This window comes from Prunus avium, chromosome 2 (assembly GCF_965620075.1).
Source record: "Prunus avium chromosome 2, drPruAviu1.hap1.1, whole genome shotgun sequence".
In the NCBI taxonomy this organism is placed as follows: Eukaryota; Viridiplantae; Streptophyta; class Magnoliopsida; order Rosales; family Rosaceae; genus Prunus; species Prunus avium.
The window spans coordinates 41,032,747-41,054,434 of NC_142285.1; the positions used below are offsets into that span (position 1 = coordinate 41,032,747).

The 21,688-nt window shown below is 36.4% G+C and overlaps 2 protein-coding genes and 2 pseudogenes across 3 annotated transcripts; all 4 read right to left on the bottom strand.

The window, feature by feature from the left end:
* Positions 1-1,550: 1,550 nt before the first annotated feature.
* LOC110774127 (uncharacterized) lies at positions 1,551-7,792 on the bottom strand (annotated as a pseudogene). The gene is made up of 15 exons (XR_015833745.1): positions 7,366-7,792; positions 7,143-7,277; positions 6,917-7,000; positions 6,734-6,805; positions 6,398-6,599; positions 5,723-5,841; positions 4,732-5,124; positions 4,477-4,611; positions 3,776-3,910; positions 3,362-3,517; positions 2,952-3,191; positions 2,700-2,866; positions 2,481-2,595; positions 2,213-2,293; positions 1,551-2,022 (listed from the first exon to the last, which is right to left on the bottom strand). The product of XR_015833745.1 is annotated as an uncharacterized LOC110774127 (transcript).
* Positions 7,793-7,922: 130 nt separating this feature from the next.
* LOC110768957 (putative pterin-4-alpha-carbinolamine dehydratase, chloroplastic) lies at positions 7,923-9,224 on the bottom strand. The gene is made up of 3 exons (XM_088248779.1): positions 8,773-9,224; positions 8,299-8,491; positions 7,923-8,212 (listed from the first exon to the last, which is right to left on the bottom strand). The coding sequence occupies exons 1-3, from the start codon at positions 9,115-9,117 to the stop codon at positions 8,121-8,123; spliced, it is 630 nt and encodes a 209-aa protein (XP_088104905.1). The 5' UTR covers positions 9,118-9,224; the 3' UTR covers positions 7,923-8,120.
* A 2,318-nt stretch (positions 9,225-11,542) lies between these two features.
* On the bottom strand, positions 11,543-12,115 carry LOC148297041 (uncharacterized; annotated as a pseudogene).
* A 1,027-nt stretch (positions 12,116-13,142) lies between these two features.
* Positions 13,143-14,693, bottom strand: LOC148297042 (pectinesterase 1-like). The gene is made up of 4 exons (XM_088248705.1): positions 14,199-14,693; positions 13,864-14,070; positions 13,439-13,683; positions 13,143-13,326 (listed from the first exon to the last, which is right to left on the bottom strand). The coding sequence occupies exons 1-4, from the start codon at positions 14,691-14,693 to the stop codon at positions 13,143-13,145; spliced, it is 1,131 nt and encodes a 376-aa protein (XP_088104831.1).
* Between the last annotated feature and the right edge of the window lie 6,995 nt (positions 14,694-21,688).

Here is a 21,688-nt window from a genome sequence, read left to right on the forward strand (position 1 = left end):
TGAGTGAGTAGAGTGTTGTTGCTGCTGCAGTAGGCTTTAATCAAATTGGAAAAAGCATTGTGGGGTTTGGGCTCAAAGATTGGTCGTTATTGCCGGAATTGAGGTCACTGACACAGACCATGCTCTACGATGGACCATGGTGGTTGGTTGGATTAATTTGGTCGGGACAAGTCAGGGGTTCTTGTTGAAAATACTGACAGGTTGGGAGCTTTGGGGGTCAATGAAATGTATTTATTATATTGCATTGCATGTAGGACAAAAAGTAAAAGGAAATACTTGGCAAAGGAAATATATTTTCCAAAAAACAAGAAGGAAATCTAGTTTATTGAGTTTAGTCTAAATTTTGGTATATTATGTTAAGGTTCTTGTTGGGTGAGGAGAGGAGAGATAAAAATATAAAAAATATAAAAAGTTGGAAGTCTTTTGATATTTTCAATGCGTATATTTTTAAAAATTAATAATCTATTTTAAATGTAATCTTAACCATTGAAAACCTCTTTTAAGGTTCTTGTTGGGTGAGGACATCAAAGACGAATAACATTAACAGAAGGGCTTAGATTGATAACACCTCTGCTCTGAAACCCCTTATTTGTTTACTTGTTTGTTTATTATCTATCATTGGCATGAGGCACAGGCATTGAGAGTTGCTCCTATGGATGCACACGAGGACAGAAGTCTGGTTGCCACTTTGGATGTGAATCGGGCTTCTGTATTGCATGTAAGTCTCATCCTTGATTTATGTGGGTATGTACCAAACGTAACAAGTTCAGTTCTTTATCAACAGATTTCATTGCTAACTGTTAGTGTATCGTTTTATTTATATAATATACACTATCTTATTTCTCAGTTAGGGTCAAAGTTTAGAAATTTCCGAAAGTTTTCGGAATCTATTGTGATCACAGGAATCTATTGGGTAATGTTGGGACCAGTTGCTGCAGCTTGGATAAGAAAGTTCAAGGAGTATTATTATTATTTTGAAAATCGGAATCGGAATGGTGAATTACAATTCCTGAGGGAGATGAAGGTTCGTCTAGAGAGGGAGAGGGAGATGGCAATTGCAATAGAAATACAATCGGTGGGGCTTCCTTATTATTCTTTTCTTATTTAAATTTTAATTGTATTTGTGGTGACTGAGTTCTTCTTTCTCTAGGCCATAGAGGAACTGATTAGAGCTATGAGCACAGATGGAGAAGCAGAAGGAGAATCCAGCTGATTTCTCCGTCTCCTTCTTCATCTCTGCTCAAAACATATCAATTTTAAAGACCTCAGCTGAAAAATAAGATAGTTGGGTGAACCCATGTATAAAAGATAAAAAGAGGAAGTGTATGTCTGTTTTTCGATGTGGGACTGCAACTACCTAGCAGGCCAATCTTGATGTAAATTGATAGAAATTTCGAAAAACCTAGCATGCCAATCTTTATGTTTATATTTGAACTAGTGCACGAATAGATAGAAATTTCCAAAAACTTAGCAGGCCAATCTTGATGTAAATTTGTAATATATGACAATAAAATAAATATTTCATCATGTGAAAAGTAGTCTTTAGAATCGCACTTGTAAATGGCGTGAGAGAAGACTGCCACGCTTTATTCCAAGTGCGATTCTAAAGACTTTGCAAGCAATGTCCCACGCTTTATTCCAACCCAAATATGCTAATTCATGCATCAATGTTCAAAGATGTGGAGACTCAAATTGTAATTATGCTCCCTTAAACTGATCATGTTATGTTTACATTTAACATTCTCAACAGTATTTGGGTGGGCAAGAAGTTCAAAAACTTGCCAGACTGAATCATGTTTGTTGGTCCTTCAAAGAAGAGGTCTGCTTCTCTCTCCTCTTAAGGAATTGAAAGTATGGGAAAATCTTGTATGTATGAGATCCGTAATAACACGAAAATATATGAAAAAGTCGGTTTATGCTGTCCACGGCAGCACAGTCACCCAAGGATAACTGAATAGACGAGAGCTTCACAAGTTCATATCCAATGACAATGTGATTAGGATTATAGAGCTTCTCCAGGATCTGCCAATTGTCAATGTGAAACAACATTAAAACATCATTTGGAGTTATTTATGTATTAAACAAGTACACCAAGTGACTAGTGAGGTATCCATGTCTCATCTATGAATTTTATCCTCACAGAAATCAGATCTAATCAACACAAATGTATAAAGTTCAGGATGAAGTGACTTGTGCACAACAAGAGTTTTACCTTGATTGAGGCTTTACAGTGTTCCATTGCAGGTTGCAACTCTCCAACGAAACAAAACGCCTGTGCAAGATTGTCTTCCGCCTGCAAAGATCAAAATCATTTTAAGTCAAGTGTGATCTAATTCAGTGTCATATGTGCCAAAATCATTAAACACTTTCTACGTTGTTCAATAACAGCAACTTAGATATTGGCGTCAAGTACTTACAAATTGCACATTCAAATGATATAAATTCTATTGTACAAAACTGAAGGGTGGTCACAAACTCACTTCTGCAATGCTCCTATTATATGCATGGAAAGTTGATCTCAGCACACCAAGAGAACTTAACGCATCTGCCAGTATGGTGCTAGATACATCTTTTGAGACTATTGCATCCTGTAATCTGTCAAGAATTGAACACAAGACTTCAGCGTGCAGATTGAACATAGGAAATAGGTGCCCAATAAATTTGAAAAGATCATAACCAGTTTTCAGACGGTGTTATACCTTCTGATAATAATCCATGCTTTATTTGCAGCTGCAGAGGAAGATTCCAGATCACGATAAGAACAACATTTTAAACAGAGGCCTGGATTTATATGAAAAAGGCTATTGATTTGCATATGATGATGAGCCACTCTATCGATGTCATCAAAATTGATGAACTCTTCAGCCTGTGTGAACATCAAATGAATGATTACATGAATATAAATCTAAGTGAGTTGGGAGAATTTGTACTTTCTAGGAAACATACAATACCTGAAGATGAGGCTCCATGTTGCCAGTGGTGATGATGTTGGGTAAGTGCTTAAGTTTCTCTTTTTCACAGTCAACAACAGAGCTCTGCAAGACTACGCCAGAACAATTCGGTTCGACACAGTGAAAAGCATTTAGGACCAGGTCAGAGAAGTTTACTTTTAAACACCCACTGCACTGACAACGAAATGAGTATTCATCTTCCAGAAACTTGACTCAGTCCTTACAGTCCCACTGCCCAACCTGTAGAAACAAAACTTAGTTTTTACAGTCCCATGTTGGTATTTCAAAATGTGGACAGGTTTAGGGGAAAAAAGGGCTCTCTACATTCTGTAGATACTATAGCTGCATGAACATCATAATGTTATTCCGCACTACCAAACTGAATGAGATACAACAGTAAGTGGGCATACCTGTGGACCATAGGAAAGCTCCAGGGGTACCCCTGCTGCGACAAATTCTGTCGTTCTTATAAAGAGAGTACGTGAAAGGAAATATGCATGGATGTTTGGCTGACAAGAATGATTGAACAGACTTCCAGATGTATAGATAGCTTGACCTACTCTGACCTATGAAAGTAACAAAAATGATGATACACAGGGTCAAAGGGCATAATTTTTATGAACTGAAGTGAAATGTATATCAATACAAGAAGTTTTACATAAATTATCACATTTTGCAGGGTCACACATGAAAATTCCAAGTTAATAAACAGGGTTCAAGACTATTATGGAAAAAAGCAGTGTAACTGACTGGAACAAGAGTGGTCAGATAAGAGAAGAAACAAAAAGGAGCAAAATAAATAAAAGAATACCATAAATGCAAACCTGTTCCACATTACTAGTTAGACCTCCACCCAATGATGAAAACTTTCCAATATCTTCTAACCCACGCTGATCAATGGATTTCATACGAACAACAGTCATAGAGTTCACCCTAATTTGGGATATAAGTATGACAATCTGCAAAAACAGGAGAACGGAACCTTATATAATAGGTGACAATCAAGGCATGAAATAAATCTAAATTGCTATTGAGATATAGATCGTCCAATTATATACAGATGTCAGAAAATAGGTTAACATCCATTGCAATCTCTCACCTGTTAACATAATTTGATTATAACGATGAATATATTTAAGATTTTCATCCTTGCTACACAAGTTGACTTTGAAAGTGACTCTATTATGAGAAAATTGTAACAAAGTATCACACTGACTCTCTAACAAAATAGGACACACATGAAACTTTGTATAAGTAGATGAGAGAATGACCACTTAGTTGAAAAACATGATTTTTATATGTCAATATATAGCATTGTCCTACAAAAATGATAATCTATGGATTTGCACATATGGGCGCGGTAGTAACCACCCTGCAAGGGCAGATCCAGGAAGTCATTTCATCATTGCTTAACCCTCTTGTTTCTTAGATATATAATTCACCAAAGGTGTAACCCTGACTCTGCATGTGTGCATGCAGGAGAGAGAGAGAGAGAGAGAGAGAGAGAGAGAGAGAGAGAGTAAACCTGTGAAATAGAGAACCCATTTATTGGTAATTCAAAATCATCGGAATATTGAAGACAATATGATAATACAGCCGAATATATATGTAATTCCAATTTTCTTTCCGGAGGCGTTTTTGAGTAATGGTGAGAAAGATCCTACAAGAAAAACAAGAAAAATATACAGGTCATTAGCTACAAGACATCTATTTATGAAATAGTGAGACAGTCAACTGAAATGAAAATTAGTAAAGTAGAAAATATAGTTACTATATGTACCAAAATTTCTCTGAGATTAAAAATATCTGTGGAACCTCTTCTTTTGATTATAGACTTTACTAGCACACGACCAGCCAAAACTATCTCAGAAGGCAATACTGCTGGCCAGTGTACACCTTGACATTCATGTTTATGTTCAGGAATGTGCTCAGTATCTGTTTCAGAATCAACATTTAAAGTGGTCTCTGCAATGTACTTTTCAAGATCAGCTGATAAATTTTCATGAATCCTTTGATTGTTTGGGTAATCCCAGGACATTTTTCCTCCTGCTCGTATACGGCATTTCTCGGAGCAATACAATGGTATTGAACATGATGTACATGGGACTTTATCTGCTGGTAGCTCATTTAAGCAGTAGTGGCAATGAGTTTCCCGACAAGGCTTTAATATTATCTGCAAAGCACAGGGGCAATTTATTTTAGAATCCTCAGAAGAACTGCATATATTTCCAATGGCAAAAAGAGCCTACTCTGTTGGTAAAAAAGATGCACAAATGATACTTGAACACAACTTGAGCTTCGAAGATAATAAGTTTAAATAAATAATTCCTCTTCAGCAACTTGTGAAGTATTAATCAACACTCACTGAAAGACAAAATGAAGATGGTACACCATTCTGCTTCGATTTTTTCTTATGCCTTTTGATGACGAGAATATAATAAAGGAAATTAAACTGTAGGATACATATCTACTTTTAGTTTCACAATAAATTTTCCAGGGGTACATGTTCTGATTAGACTGTAAAAAGAACATCCCTTCAAAAGATCTCAACCATCTGTATTGCACAGATATGCTAATTGAAAGGAAAAAAAAGGAGACAAGGCAGTGGATCACACAACAATTTAGTTTCCCAAACCACGACTATAGAGTATCAGGAATGTCTGCATAGAAGGGGAACATCTCTCTATCCAATTCGGTAGCAAAGTAATGGCGACTAACAAAACTGAAAAGAAGTACACGATAGCACATATAAAAGAAGTCTCTGTTCATACCATCGAAAAAGGGGCTTCGGTATGTACCAAGGACGCTTGAGGAAGGTCACCTGTTGAGGCCATACCCTTTCCTTTCTCTGGTGTGGCGACACATCGTAATCCCGTTGGGTGCGGTTCATCTGATGGATTACAAGGTACTTTAATTGGGTTGCGAATACTTAACTTCCCAAACATGACTAGCTTTATTTAGAAAGAAAAGAGAGGCAGGAAGTTTAACCAGCAAAACAAGCTGTAAAGTCAGGAATATCTTAGCATAATTAAAAAAAAGTAAAGATTGCCTTAAAAGGCTCAACAACATAAGTACACTCAAAATGAGACCCTGTCACTGCTACATCCTAAGGAAAGTATGAACAACAATCCATCAGCTTAACTCAATATAACGTTAAAAAAACATAAAATGATAAAACCAACAGAATATTCTAAGTGAGAATACCATTTCAAGCTGTTACGTGTCAACATGGAGCCATTCTTGTAGCTTTTGCATGTCTCCAAATTGCTATTTTTTTCATCTGTAGTTTTAATCACAGGTTATAAAAACTTAAGGGGCCCAATGTCTACAATATCTTAAGAAACCATAAGGTGATTACTCATCCAGAGTGAGCACAGATTTTCATTCCTGAGATCAGAATATTTGATTATAGTTGCACAATGTGATACTAAATGGTAATATCTTACCCAAAATATCTGAGGTATTCTCATACTGTTGTATTGATGGATTTGATGTACTATTCTGTTGATCCAAAATTATCTTCATCTCACTTTCTATCTGTCTCTTTCCACCCATTGTCAACTCCAGAGTCTTAGCAACATCCAAGTCACGGATAGTATCCTTATAATGTCCCATAGAAGCATTTGCCTTACCTCTTCTGTACCATGCCTGCATTGGAAAAAGGAAGAAAAGTAAATTTGAAGAAAACTGTAACTCTCTTAGTCTCCTTTATCCTCCAGTAAAAAAAGGCATCTCTAACTCACTAAAATACAACTTAACGCTAGGCAATAAAAGCATCTCACCTTTGCATAGTTTGAAGAAATCTGAAGTGCCCGATTGCAGTCTCGTAAACATTCCGTTAGAAGACCCATTTTCTAAGGATTACATATAACAGATACAGTAACAGTGAGCAATGAAATCTGTTGATAAAGAATTGAACTTGTTACGTTTGGTATATACCCACATAAATCAAGAATGGGACTTACATGCAATACAGAAGCCCGATTCACATACAAAGTAGCAACCAAGTTTCTGTCTTCATGTGCATCCATAGGAGCAACTATCAATGCCTGTGCCTCATGCCAATGATAATAAACAAACAAGTAAACAAATAAGGGGTTTCAGAGCAGAGGTGTTACCAATCTAAGCCAATGAGTAATTAGTTCTAGCAATGGCTTCAAAATAGAGAAGTAATTTCAAAGATGGAGGTACCTGAGTATAGAAATCCAAAGCATTAGCATAATCACCACTCAAGAAGCACTTATTCCCCTTTTGCTTCGACTCCAAAGCAGCTTCTTTGTTCTTGCCACACAGAGCCACTTCAGGGTCCGCCAAGTCCCTCACCATCTAATCAAATACGACAAATTTTCATTTCTTCTGTTATTGTTTGTTTCTTGAAGCTCATAAATTAGAATGTACAAAAATAATGACATACTTGGTGAAAGGGCTCGAAATGAAGAAGAAAATCGACGAGAGAAGAACATGTGCGAGGAAGATCGTCAGCAGAGCTCTCTCCGATCATTCGCTTTAGGGTTTCTGGAACCAGAGATTTCAGCTTCTCCATGAGCGCGCTTTTGAGCTACGCCTTGGGCTTGGAACTTCGTACAACGGCTATATGCTTTGCTACCCGCTCTGCTACTCTGTTTTATGCGCGGTGGTGAGAGTTCGTTTCTTTTTCCTTTTTCTTTCTTTTTTGGGTAAGGAAGGCTGTGAGTGTTAAAATAAAAACAATATATATATTCTATCCCAAATGTTTTATCTTTTTTAAGAATTTTCTATACCAAAATTATTAAAAATAAATGTATCAAAGGCAAAATTGATTTATAAAACTTGTCCGAGGTTCAATAGAATTTACCCATGTTCAAAATTCATTTCCCACCAGTGCGTTTTTGACAAGTTATTTCTTCTTGTGTGAAAATGTTAGGAAGATGTTTGCTTTTTGGAACTTCTTCTGTTGGAAGATGTTATACGAATCTACCAATACTACAAATATATCTCATAAGAATGGTATTCGTTTCTTTTTTTGGGTCGACGTGTGATTGTACTTCTGATAAAATAAACAGATTATCCATCCATTTTTACAAAAACTTGAGCCTCTGGGGTAATTAGATGCTGGCAAAATCCACACTACAGAATGCTCTTTTTGGGGATTGATCTTGATGAAGGCAACAAACAAACACAATGCTTCATCTAAGCCCAAACTCTTTTTCTGGGCACAAGATCTGATGTTTTTATGTCATCTATTTTGGCAGCTACAATGAAATCATTCATGCTCAATCCTCCTGCAATGAAGTTTCAAGTTAGCAATGTGCAAATGGTACGGCAAGTAGCCCAATGAAAAGTTTCTACAAGTTTGCAAGAAGTTTACCAATGGAAGATGTCCATAGCTCTGCTCTAACTTGATTGGGTTGCTCCAAGTGAAGATTTGGGAAATGCCCTGCAGCTTCCGCAACCTTATAAATCCTGTTGATGAGCTCAACCCCACATTTATAATCTCTCAATTTCCAAAGACACTGTAATTTGAGCTCACCTTCTCCAACTATCAATCTCCACCCAACAACCTAGAGAAGCAAGGCATAAATGAGTTCCAATTTGCTTGCATAAAATCAAAACTATCCAATTTTTGGAAACAAAACAAAATCACAGCTTCAGACCTCAATTCTAGACCACACAACCTACGCAAGTCCTTAACTTTACAAATAGAACCCAAAAGGGTAAAATCTTCTTCAGGATATGAAAATTGGGCAAAGCTAAGCTAAGCAAAGACTGAGACTTTACACAGTAATTTCATCAAACACCATAGAAGCATCATACAAATCGAGGATATCAATGAAGAATTGACCTTTCTGAGGAGCTTCTGGGCATCGTCTTCAGGCATAGGAGGCTGGAGAGGAGAGACAGGGCTGCAGTCTAGCTGGGACAGAGAGAGAGAAGAGAGATTGGGGATGAGAATCTTGTGCTCTGTGTTGCCGCTGCCCAACACCTTCTCACCAAACCCACTTGCTATCTCAGCTGGGAAGGGGTCTCTGGCGCCAAAATCGCCCAGCATGTCATTGCCCAGAGCCTGAGTTCGCAGGCCGAGTCGAAGCCGAGTTGGAACGGTGATGAGGTTAGGGTGAAGGTGGAGGTGGTGGTGGTGGTGACGTGGAAGAGAGAGAAGGGGTATGGAAAGGTTTGCGGTGGCCATGGAGAGGAGGAGGAGGATGGATGGGCTTCCTTCCTTGAGGGCCTTCTTCTTCGGATTGCAGGAGAGAGCGGGTTTGGCTATCAGTGGCCACTCAGCTATTAGTTCCTCAGTTTTCTTTTTCTTTTTTAAAAAACAAACAATTATTTTATTTTATTTTTGTAACTCAATTTGCTTCAATTGCTCCTATTATCGTCTAGGAGCACGGTGTTTTGGTTAGCAATGATTTTTCATTTTTGTATATTTTGATCTAATTTTCGACATAGTTAATTACTTTAAAATGTAATTCATATTATTACACTTGAAAATTTTAGTGAGTATATATTATTATGTGCCACATGATCCTCAATAAGAAAAAGAAAAAACGTATAGCCGTGCGGTTATACTGATTTTGACACGTTAGCGGGGCCTTTTATATTTTTTGTAAATCGTATAGCCGACCAGCTGTACTCGGTTTTTTAATTTTTCTAAACTACCGCCCGGCTATACTCGGTTTTGTTTTTTATTTATAAAAATAGTATAGCCGGCCGGATGTACTTCTTTTTTAAATTTTTTTAAAAAATAGTATAGCCGCGCCTATTTGCTAGGGGGTCTTTTTTTAAATTTGTATAAATTTAAATTGTATAGCCGGTCCGCTGTACTCGATTTTTTAAAATTTTTTAAACATAGTATAGCCGCGCGGCTATACTCCATTTTTCTTTTTAAAATACAAATAATATAGCCAGACGGCTATAGAGTTTGACACGTGGCCACCTATTTGCTGCTGGGTTTTTTTTATTTTTATAAATAGTATAGCCACGCGGCTATACGCGGTTTTATTATTATTTTTAAATCGTATACCTCGCGGCGTTACTCTTTTTTTTTTTTTTTAAAAATAATAGGATAGCAATGCGGCTATACCTATTTTGACATAAGGGCTCCTTTTTTTCTTTTAAATTTTTTTCCCTAATTTTCCTTTATAGGTAAGAGTAGTTTAGGGGATTATCTATTACTATTATGTCATTATCCAAGTCTCTATTGATTTACTGTAAAATTTACACAGAAAAAAAAAAATGTAAAAATTGAACTCTCAGATTGATTTGTTGTGAAATTTCTCTCTCTTCAATATCTACTTTGGATATGTTGAATTTAGCAAATTAATATCTATAGAGTATAAACTAATGCAACTTGGAGGTTCCTTGTCAATTTTTTTTATTAAATAGTATAGCCGTCGGCTATACCTTTTAAATATAATGTATTTAAAGAGTATAGTCGTGCAGCTGCACTTTGGGTTTCTTTTTTTTTTTTTTAAATTTATAAATAGTGTACTCACTTAAGCTCCAAGCTTCTTCCGGTATGACAAGCAAGGGCACAAATTCTCAAAACCGACCCTGCCTGCCACACTTTAAGTTGTGAGGGAATCGTTTTCTACAAGCTTGAATTTGGTTAATGGTATGCGGGACGTTGATCAAATTAGCAAGCTTGAGAGTGACGTGGGGGCAAACACACTCAAAATGCATTTAGGCAGGCTTTATGTCCCATAAAAACTTGCTTTCACTCATTAAGAAGAGGGTTGTTCTCCTCCTTGCACTGGCTATGGCGCGTGTCCCCCTTCACCATCAAAGCCTCCGCCACCACCACCACCAAGCACCACCACAATAACCATATATCGCAACCACCTGCTCTCACATAATTTATTCTTTTCTTTTTCCTTCTTAATAATTTGTTATGCTTTAATTTCTAGCATTAGTAATATTATAACTCATGTACATACACACCACCCTTTTTATAGATTGAGAAGATATGGTTTACCAACTTTGATATTTTCCGTTATCCCATATATGCCCTTCATGTACGTACTTGCTACTACTGGGACTGGTTCAACCTTGACTTGAGAGGACTTGGACTGTAGGGTCAATTCCTTGACCAATTCGATATATATGAATAATACCAAAATAAAATTAAAATTTTTAGTCAGGCAACAAAGTCCTTGAAAATTATTCCAATAAAATGAGAAAACTAAAGAAAATTATTTCAATTCTCTAAGTGCAATCATAGGTTTGGCTTCATTAATGATTGGTCAAGGACTTCTAATTTCGGCCATTGGATTGCATGTATGGTATACATTAAAAATTTATTTAGCTACTAACATACCTAATGGATGGCTGATATTAGAGCTTCATAACTAATACTTAACAAAACATAAATTTCCTTGAATAGATAGACGGTTGAGATTGAACAATCGTGTCAATATTGGAATATATAGGAGACATCTTATAATTCACTTTTATTTGAGGAAAGTCATACATGTATTACATAAGTGCACATGAATTGTGCACTTCAAATTTATGTAACTCTTAGCTTGAAAGAAAGCTAATTAAGAGGACTCTTTATTTGATAATCAAGCATAATTATGTATTCTTGAAGCTAGAAAGAATATTCGTCCTTCTCATGGTGGAGTGGTGATACCTGCAAAAAATAAGATTAACCAAAGTAATCAGATCAGCTACACACAAATAAAGCAATTACTATATATATATATATATATATATATATATATATATTTAATTGGTGCTGATGATCTTGTTTTGTCAACATTAATCAATTCATGTTAAAGATTAATTAGGTCATCATCTCATAGAGCAAGATATGATAGAAGAGGGAGGAGATGAACTACTCACTGCCGCACTTGAAGTTGCGAGGGACGCTTCTTCCACGGCCTTCAATCTGCTTAATCGTACGGCCGAGAGGGATCAGATTGGCCACCTTGGGGGTGACATAAGGGCACGCACACTCAACATGTGTCACCCTGACACGTTGGCAGCAGTTTGCAGAGGGTTTGAGCCCTATTAATAATAGGCTATTATCATTGCGCTCTTGCATGCACTCACAAGAAGGTCCGTCTCCTGCTTGCATTGGCTCGGCGTCGTGTTCCCTTCTGCCATTGGAACCACCTCAACCAAAACACCTACGACCAAGAACAAGCATAGAGCCACACCCAATGAGCCTACAACCTTCATGATTTGTTTTTTGTTTTTTTTCTTCTTCTTTTCTTTGTGGCTTTTTGTGTGGCAAAACTACCCCGTTTGCAAGGGCGGAACCACACTAAGGGCTACACTGTAGCCCAGTGTGGTTTTTTAAGAAAAAATATATATATATTTATATATTTAACTTATTTTCAATATTAGTCCAGTCAGTGGCGGTGTACAGATTACCTTATTTCCATTTTCAGCATTTAAGTAAATATCTTTGTCATTTTACTTTTATTTATTTTTATATTACTCAATTTACTTAAGTTTACAATGTAAATAAGGAAGTACCCCCCATTTTCTTATTTGATGTGTGAGGAATAAAAGCCGCCAAAAATTATCTTGAGAAAATGATTATTCCGAAAACCCATTTTTCATACTCAGTCAATATTACTTATCTACATGAGTTTTTTTTTTCGGTATGCAAATACGTGTATAAGAATAAGATGTACATGTATTGTATGTATAGGATTGGCAGCGGTCTTTGCATGAACCATGCATATGTTATGTTTCCTATATCGGTGCACTAGATACTAAGTTATATCAGGTTTTGATAAGAGTCTAAATTAAGTTATACCTTAAGGCCCAAAACATTGTGGAGCAATGAAAGTTTTGAAGCCTATTAGGGGGTCCTATTTATTTCCTTTTTTGCGTGAACCATTTTGGTGGGCTTGGAAGATTAGTCAAGTCGGCCCTCGGTGATGAGTAGAGACGACTTGACCTAGCCATATATAAGCTTAAGGCCCTGCTCTCATCAGACACATTTTCTAACCCTAATATCATCATAATGAGAGAGCTGAAACAGATTCTGAGGGATAGCAGAAGTCTTGAGCCGTTCCTGTTGTTGCTGGGATTGTTGCTGCTGCGGTTGAATGAGTTCAGAGGTCGTGTACTCAAAAAAGATGGCGCCAGGTTACCAGGTATGTCTTTATATATTTCAGATTGTGTGAAAGATCATGAACACGCATATAAAGAAATCTAACAGCATATGTGTATGAGGCTTATATATATCCTATATTCTTAAACAATACTATATAGTTTGGATCCTATATTTGGATGAGGAAGAAGCCATTTGGAACCCTGAATATAGCCAAGGTTGATGAAAGATTTGGCTTCTGCATCGCTTAGCATTTTGGTGTAGTGTGCTTTCCCGCTTATATTTGACCCTGGACCCGAATTATGAAACTCTCCGCAGAACATATTGCTGCAAAAATCAGCATATATATATATGTATATGTAAATAAAAACACATGGATCCAAGAATAAAATAGAACATTTTAGAAGAAAAAAAACTTATAATGAAATTGCTTACTTACTTGGAACGTTCAGGGTGGCCAAAGTCGCTCCATCGTTCAGGATGGACAACATTGGCCATGTTGGTGTAGGCAAACACCACGGTGGGGCTGCTCCCCCAAGCCCTGCCCAAGTATGTACCCCTCGCATATGTAGTGCCAGTTATTTTGCAGTGCACAAATGAAAATCCATTATCCTCCGAAGCACTCTCTCTTTGTTGTGCTGTTATTACCGTCATATTCCGTTCTGGGACATGTAACTCAGTGTTCTACATCAAAATATATCATATCATTTAGTGTCACAACTTAAGTTAATAAATGAAAATTTAATTAGAACGACATATTTTTTTGAAAATAAACACTACAACACATAAAGTTAACATAAGCAAACAAATGATCTAAACTCGGGGAAATTATTGTATGGTATTGGGAGGCATGATTATACATACCAAGTAGAGAGATTTTCCTTTTCTGAAGATGAAATCTACGGTGCCTTGAATGTAGCAGTCCTTGAAGAAATGCAAGCCCTTGTAATCATAAAGAGTGTCCTGAAATCCAAAAAATTTGCAATTGTAGAAGGATGCCTTGTCCCCGAAGATCTGCAATGCAACTGCCTGCGCATCCGGCCTTATCCCATCTGGCTCCGGTGCCGAATTCTGCAAAATTAATCGAAACCAATCCTTGAGACCATGATACATACATTACTGTATAATTAATCATCATCATTAGAATATAGTAATGCTCTAAGTCTAACTAACAAATTAATTAATTCATAATTACCTACCGTGACGATAATGTTAGCAGCCCTAAAGTAGTCAGATTCCACAATCAATGTGCCACTATAGACAGTCCCATACTTTTGAGCCGTGCCATCAAACGTCAAGTTTGGCATATTTTTTGGCGATCCATACAACGTTACAAATGGTTTATTTTGTGGAATTTTGATTTTCTCGTTGTACACTCCACCTCCAATGTACACAACCACACGCTTGGTGTTCCTCTCAGGGATGCTGTTAATGGCTTCCATGAGGGTTTTGAAGTTTCCACTTCCATCTTTCATGACCTTGATGAGTTTTGGCCCATCCTCAGCCGTCAAAATGACGGCATCAAGCGTGCCCTTGCGTTCTGTTAACGGCTTCACGTTGTTATCAAACCAGCTGCCGACTTGGGAACCATCGACAGGTATTGGTGTCGAATCGTCGGCAACAGCGGTGCTACTAGCAGCGAGGAGAACTGCTATAATTATAAACCCAGCTGCATGCATCATTTTTCTAGCCATCTATTATTGCGAAGGCTGCCTCAAAGTTTCAATGGAATCACGCACAAATCTAATTAAGCTAGTACTACTATGAATCGGAAATCCTGATTCATCCAGGAAGCAAAAGGAAAATCTAGTTAACAAAGGAAAAACAAACCAAATCCAAATGGGAAAGCAACCTAAAGCACAAAATTACCAAAGACTTTGTTGGTCTTTTTTCCTGCCAGGTATCCTTCTCTCCCAACGTCTTAGTGGACGTGCTCGGAGGAAAACAGGAAATATAAGGCCTACACCAATGCCCCGATTGTATCTTTTTGGCCCACGCAGATGTTACTTCAATATTCAACAAAATTGAAAGTTGTATTAGGTTGATAAGAAATCCAGTCCAGCCCTGCCTTGGGCCTAACCTCTGAACTTCTCCTGATTCATGAGTTCCTCTTTTCAAGCCATTGTGCACCATGTGGGGTACTGGCCTGGGTTGGTTCTTTTCTATGCCCCAGTTAAGAGGACTTCACAATTCTTTCTGTCGTGTATTTGTCGGCTATGGTTGGTGCGAGCAACACCTATCCAAGCAAGGGAAAAAGACAAAGTTCTTGGTCAGCAAAACACCTCGCGTGGGCTTGGAGACCTAACTCTGAATTCAAATATAACTTTAACTACAATTTCGGGCCCAACTGTGTGGCTTTCGGGCCCGATTGGTTTGTATCTTTCGGGCCTATGTGGCCCGATTCGGGCTAAAAACCCTTCGTGATATTTGTATTTGAAATGAAACGAAAGCAAAATATCTTAAGTATTGCAGATATACAAATGGAAGCAAGCATAAGCATAACAGAGTTCTTTAGATATGGGTTCCGTCATTTTCATTTACTTAGTTCTTAAATTAGTGATAAAGACAACAGAAATCCATGCTCATTAATTCCAAACTAAGAAGTACATTATCACTGTGATCTAAGGTTCATAGCCTACTACATTATACAAATTCAAGACGAACATTTTCAGAAGTTAATCATACCATGGAAATGGCAGAGAAATAAAAAGATGAACACAGAGATCGTCTGGTTATCTGAGGTCTGAACGAGATAACTGGAATGCCTGGAATGCTTTGAGTGTTTTACAAGACGTTGCGTCTGGTTTTGGAGAGAGAGTCCCCTTCTTCTGTGCTGGAAGCCTTCTATTTATAGAGGCAGATGAGTTCTCGAGTGATGATGACTGGGTAAGGATATTTGCCTGCTACCCAAAGTCAGCTTGCTGATTTGACGTCATGGACTGGTCCATAGAGGGGAAGATTGATCTTCTTGACGAGAACCGCCAGTTTTTCGAATTGGTTTCCTGGTCTGAAGTAGTCTCGTACTTGGCGATTTGATGTGCAAGTTGGCTTCTGGCTTGGTGGCTTCCTTAGGCGGCTGGCTTTTCACTGGAAGAGGGAAAAGTCAAATCGTCATTTAATGTTGATGTTCCTTCTCTAATCTCGCGTGGGTTTGGAACAGTTTCCGACTTTTCACTTGTCAGTGGTCCAATCGTTTTGGGCCTTCTGCCCTTGGGCTTTGTTTGTCTTGAACTTGCTTAGGTGTTTATTTTAAACAAGAAAAGCCTTTCTGAAATATAACCCATAGACAATTATTGGGCTTGGGCCCTTGCCATGTCTCTTTTTTGGGGATGTAACCAGTTTTGGTCCATTGACCAAAATTGGGTACAAACAGACTTAAAGTTTCCTAAAAACTATCCTGTTTTGTTTTGGTATGTGTTTGTTTGGGTACTTATGAGCGAGAGGGTTTGGTTATATAGTCCATGATGTAAGAGTGAATAAACCACAATGCATGATTATAGGGATTAACTCCAAAATATGTGAGATATATGAGAGCTTCTCTCGTACATTTTGATTTCTACTTCTCATTAATATGAGGTTACTGTTCCTTGCAATTTCAATTTCACCCTAAATTTGTAGGGTCCTCTTATACAATTCAAGTCCACCCTTAATTATTTGTCGGATTAAGTCCACCCTTACAATTCGAAGACTATAGACACATACCCTAGGCCCTCACTACTACAAAAATTGAAATAGACGACGGGGAAACGCCGTCGTCTTTTTCTTTTTCAAACCGTCGTTAAATCGACATTCGTCTTTTTGAAAGTCAAACTACGACGGTAATTCACCGTCGTCTATTATATGTAAAAACGACGGTTTTTAAAAGAACCGTCGTCTATTACATGTAAAGACGACACTTTTTCTGAAAAAACTGTCGTTATTGAATGTAAAGACGACACTTTTTTTTATAGAACTGTCGTCTATTAAATATAAAGACGACACTTTTTCTGAAAAAACCGTCGTCTATTTAATGTAAAGACGACACTTTTTATGAAAAAACCGTCGTCTATTTAAATGTAAAGACGACACTTTTTATGAAAAAACCGTCGTCTATTTAATGTAAAGACGACACTTTTTCTGAAAAAACCTTCGTCTATTTAAATGTAAAGACGACACTTTTTCTGAAAAAACCGTCGTCTATTTAAATGTAAAGATGACACTTTTTCTTAAAAAACCGTCGTTTATTATATCCAAAGACATCTATTAAATCTAAAAAAGACGGTTTTGTTACAAAAAATCGCCGTTTATTATCTGTAAAAATGATGTACTAATTTCATTTTAGATATCCTAAAAAATTATTTCTTTCATAAAACTTGAAGATTCAATTGTAATTACATTTTTTACCAATCTTGATTCCTACTATATCCATACAAAATACCATATTTATAACATTATACCCTATAATTACAAAATACCATATCCAAAGCATTAACCTATGGTTGTTGTATCTTCCACAATTTGTACTTGTTCTCCACATTCAGCTGTCATCTTGGAGTAGTGTTCTAAGTCATCTTGGTCAAATGGATCTTATATTCTTCTAAGTTGTCATCTTGGCCTTTGAGCTACACTTGATATAAGCTGCAGCACCTATTTGCCATGTCATCTTACCTGAGCAATCAAAAACCACAATAAGATTACATTATCTTGCTGTCATTTTAACTAACAAAAAATATGCATAAGCTTATGCAGGAAAAGTTCATTTGTAACACAATACAGAAGAACATTTTGACTAACTTAGAGTTTCTTTTGTGACGTGGATGGTGAGCTCACCAAGAAGGCGCGATGGAGATCTGTCATCGAACCTCAAGCGACATCGAAGACCAAATCTGATGTTCTAGGATTTTCCCATCTCGCAAGGTCTCTAGATCTGTTTTCAAGGTCATCTTAACTAACAAAAAATATGCATCATCTATACAAGCATAAGCTTATGCAGGAAAAGTTCATTTGTAACACAATACAGAAGAACATTTTGACTAACTTAGAGTTGCTTCTGTGACGTGGATGGCGAGAGCTCACCAAGAAGGCGTGATGGAGATCTGTCATCGAACCTCAGGCGACATCGAAGACCAGATCTGATGTTCTAGGATTTTCCCATCTCACAAGGTCTCTAGATATGTTTTCAAGGACATCGTCGTCGTTGACTGTGAATATGGCGTCGATGGCGGCTAGTGATGACTGATGCGAAGAATGATGGCGTTGATGGCATCGCTGCGTCGATGGCGTTGACGGCGTCGCTGCTTCGATGCCGTCAATGGCTGGTAGGTACGTATGAGGAGTAGAAAGGTGAGAGATGGAGTGTTTCAGATAGCTCAGGAGGGTTTCAAGAAGAGAGGAGCTCAGGAGGTTTCAAGGAGGGAGAGATAAAGTTTTCAGAGACGGGGGAAAATCTGAAAATTTGTCAAGCGCGAATTTACTTAAGTGGCCTTTTTTTAGCGTGTTTTAAAAGACGACGCTTGTTAATGAGAGATAAGGTTTTCAAAGACGGGGGAAAATTTGAAAATTTGTCGAGCGCGAATTCACTTAAGCGGCCTTTTTTTAGCTTGTTTTAAAAGACGACGCTTTTTATAAAAAAATCGTCATCTTTACATATAATAGACGACCATTTTTAAAAAAAAACCGTCATCTTTACATATAATAGACGACCCTTTTCATAAAAAACCGTCGTCTTTACATAATCCGTCATTCGTTTGTTTTAAAATTAAGTCGTTTATTATGATTTACAACGTCTTTAATTTCTTAATGCCGACGTGGTTTGTGGGTTTTATTAATAATATTTTATTCTATTTAATTCGAAATATTCATAATAAATTTAAAATAAATCCAAAAAATGCAACGTCAACTCCTATGAAGTCATTGAGATATTTTCTTCCCCCTTAAGCTTTAAAAAATTAAGTTTGAGTTATACAAATTTAAAATTACCACAAAAAAGAAAAATGTTTTCATGAGTCACAACATCACTTATACTTTAATGGTTTAGGGTTTAGGGTTTAGGGGGATAAAGGTTTATTTTTGGGGTTTAGGGTTTATGGTTAATATATATTAGGCCGTAAAACCATAATCCCTTTTCTAAAATTATTTAAACATATATATATAATTTAGGGTTTATATTTTATGGTTTAGGGTTTAGGTGATGAGCACAAAATTAATACAAGTTTTATCCTTAAATTTATATTTGTTAGTATTTTCTTTTGTATTATGTAAATCTATTAGAGTATTTGTATTGGTGATTTCCAATCTTTGTTTTTGTATTTAATGAGTGGTTGTTTGTAGATATTAATTGTCTTCCACCAATGGCATGAGAAGGAGGAGAAATAGGCAATGTGTTGCAAAAAGAGAGAAGAACTCAAGTTGGATTTGATGACTTTGCCTTTTACAGCTCATGCTGTACAGTCCATTTGCAGGCCTGAAAACCGAATTCTCCCATGCTCAAATGAATAAATATCCTTCATGAAATTTGTTCATTAAGATGTCGACTAACACATATCCAAAAATTGGAGCAATTGGATAAAAACTCAATCCACAGGCTGTCACACACCAAGACAGGTTCTAGAAGACAGCTTGCACATGCAGCTGGAATGAAAGGGACTTCATGCTTCTATAAATAGGCAGCAACTCAAGAGGGTGGGGAGGAGAATTTTGAAGAGTGATACACGGCAGAAGGAAGGAAAGAAAGGAAGAGAGAAAGAGAGAGAGAAAGAGTGAGGAAGAAAGAGAACAATGATGGAAAGGAAAGAACCAAGAGCTAATAACTCTTTTAAACTTGTTCTTCCGTTCCTAGTTCTCATGTAAATTATGTATTTTAGTTTCTTTGTTTTATTTTAAATATTAATTATGTCTATTTAAATTACTTAACTAAGGTTGGATGAAACACCATTATTAAATAGAATTCTAGTTTTTATTTTCAATTCTCAAATATTGTGGTGTTCAATGATTATAATTTTCACTTCACATGATTAATAGATTAATCTTCTTTTCACCACTTCTATCATGTATTGTGACATATAACATGTATTTGTGGTAGTTAAGAGTTTGGATTAATCTATTAATTCACCCTTGGTTTTTATTTCTAATTTACAAATTTCTTTGATATTTTGTTATTCAAATGAACTTTTTCACATAGGATGCTTAGGAAACTTTGATCCTTTGTAGTTAAATAATTTTGTTTACATTTTATGCTTAGAATTTGTACTTATGAAGGGAATGAAAATTTACTTATGATCTAAATTACAAGCTTAATTGATAAATCTTGAGAAAGCAGTAGATTGATTTCTAGATTGCTACTCCATGGGAATTGAAAGATAAATAATTAGGATATTATGGAATGATGGTGTGGATTCCAATACCTTAGTTATTTTTCTTATAAATTTAAATCTTAATTTCAGTTTATTGTCATTTCCATATTTGTTTTATGCTTTATTTAATTTTCTTTATCAACAAACAAATCACCATTTGAATCAACTAGGTTGGCAATGAAATTAACTTGGGTATAATTGGTTTTCTATCTTTTCACGCAATCCCTTGGGTATGATCTCGCTCTTACACGCTTATGCTATATTCGATTCGTGCGCTTGCGAGTTTATAACTTTTAAAAGAAACCTCTTTTGAGGAACAACATTAGGGTTTAGGGTTTAGGGTATAGATGTAATAAGCGTCATGTTTATTTATATTGTTAACGACGGTTTTTTTGTTTTCCGTCGATGATTATCGAAGAGCGCATTTCTAAACCATGATTTCTTTAGAATGACGTTGTACACACATAACAACGTCATAGTTTTTTAAAAAGCGACGTAAAAGGTTTTTCAAACCGTCATCTTTACATATAATAGACAACCCTTTTTATTAAAAAACCATCGTCTTTACTTCATAATAGACGACCCTTTTATAAAAAACCGTCGTCTTTACATATAATAGACGACCCTTTTTATAAAAAAACCGTCGTCTTTACATATAATAGACGACCCTTTTTTATAAAAAAAACCGTCGTCTTTACATATAATAGACGACCCTTTTTATAAAAAAACCGTCGTCTTTACATATAATAGACGACCCTTTTTATATGAAAACCGTCGTCTTTACTTATAATAGACGACCCTTTTTATAAAAAACCATCGTCTTTACATATAATAGACGACCCTTTTTATAAAAAAACCGTCGTCTTTACTTAATAATATACGACCCTTTTTATATGAAAACCGTCGTCTTTACATATAATAGACGACCCTTTTTATATGAAAACCGTCGTCTTTACTTCATAATAGACGACCCTTTTTATAAAAAAACCGTCATCTTTACATATAATAGACGACCGTTCTTTCAAAACAACCATGTCTTTACCAAAAAAAGGACACTTGATTTTTAAAAGACGACGCTTGTCATACCTGCTGTCGTTGTTTTTTGGTCAGATTTTAACTCTAAAGAAAAGCTTTTTAATAAGACGACGCTTTTTTATTTGTGTGCGTCGTTATAAAAAAATTCTCAACAGTATCTCCATTTTTTAGTTGTTTAAGTCACTTATCCACGACGGTTTTTTGTTACCGTCGTCTTTTTAAAAACAACGACGGTTTTTTGTTCTACCGTCGTCTTTTTCTGGTCGTCTTTTGCCCTTTTTGTAGTAGTGCCTTTTCGTGCAGACCATTTTAAAAAATGCGAG

What these genes read in the sequence shown, in the direction of transcription:
- LOC110768957 (XM_088248779.1), bottom strand. Translation starts at nt 9,117, where the DNA reads ATGGCCACCGCAAACCTTTCCATACCCCTTCTCTCTCTTCCACGTCAC. An exon ending in CCCAGAAGCTCCTCAGAAAG is followed by an intron (nt 8,492 to 8,772) that starts GTCAATTCTTCA and finishes TTGCTTCTCTAG; the next exon opens with GTTGTTGGGTGGAGATTGAT. An exon ending in GCTATGGACATCTTCCATTG is followed by an intron (nt 8,213 to 8,298) that starts GTAAACTTCTTG and finishes ACTTCATTGCAG; the next exon opens with GAGGATTGAGCATGAATGAT.
- LOC148297042 (XM_088248705.1), bottom strand. Translation starts at nt 14,693, where the DNA reads ATGGCTAGAAAAATGATGCATGCAGCTGGGTTTATAATTATAGCAGTT. An exon ending in CTGCTAACATTATCGTCACG is followed by an intron (nt 14,071 to 14,198) that starts GTAGGTAATTAT and finishes TTAATTTTGCAG; the next exon opens with AATTCGGCACCGGAGCCAGA. An exon ending in AAGGAAAATCTCTCTACTTG is followed by an intron (nt 13,684 to 13,863) that starts GTATGTATAATC and finishes ATTTTGATGTAG; the next exon opens with AACACTGAGTTACATGTCCC.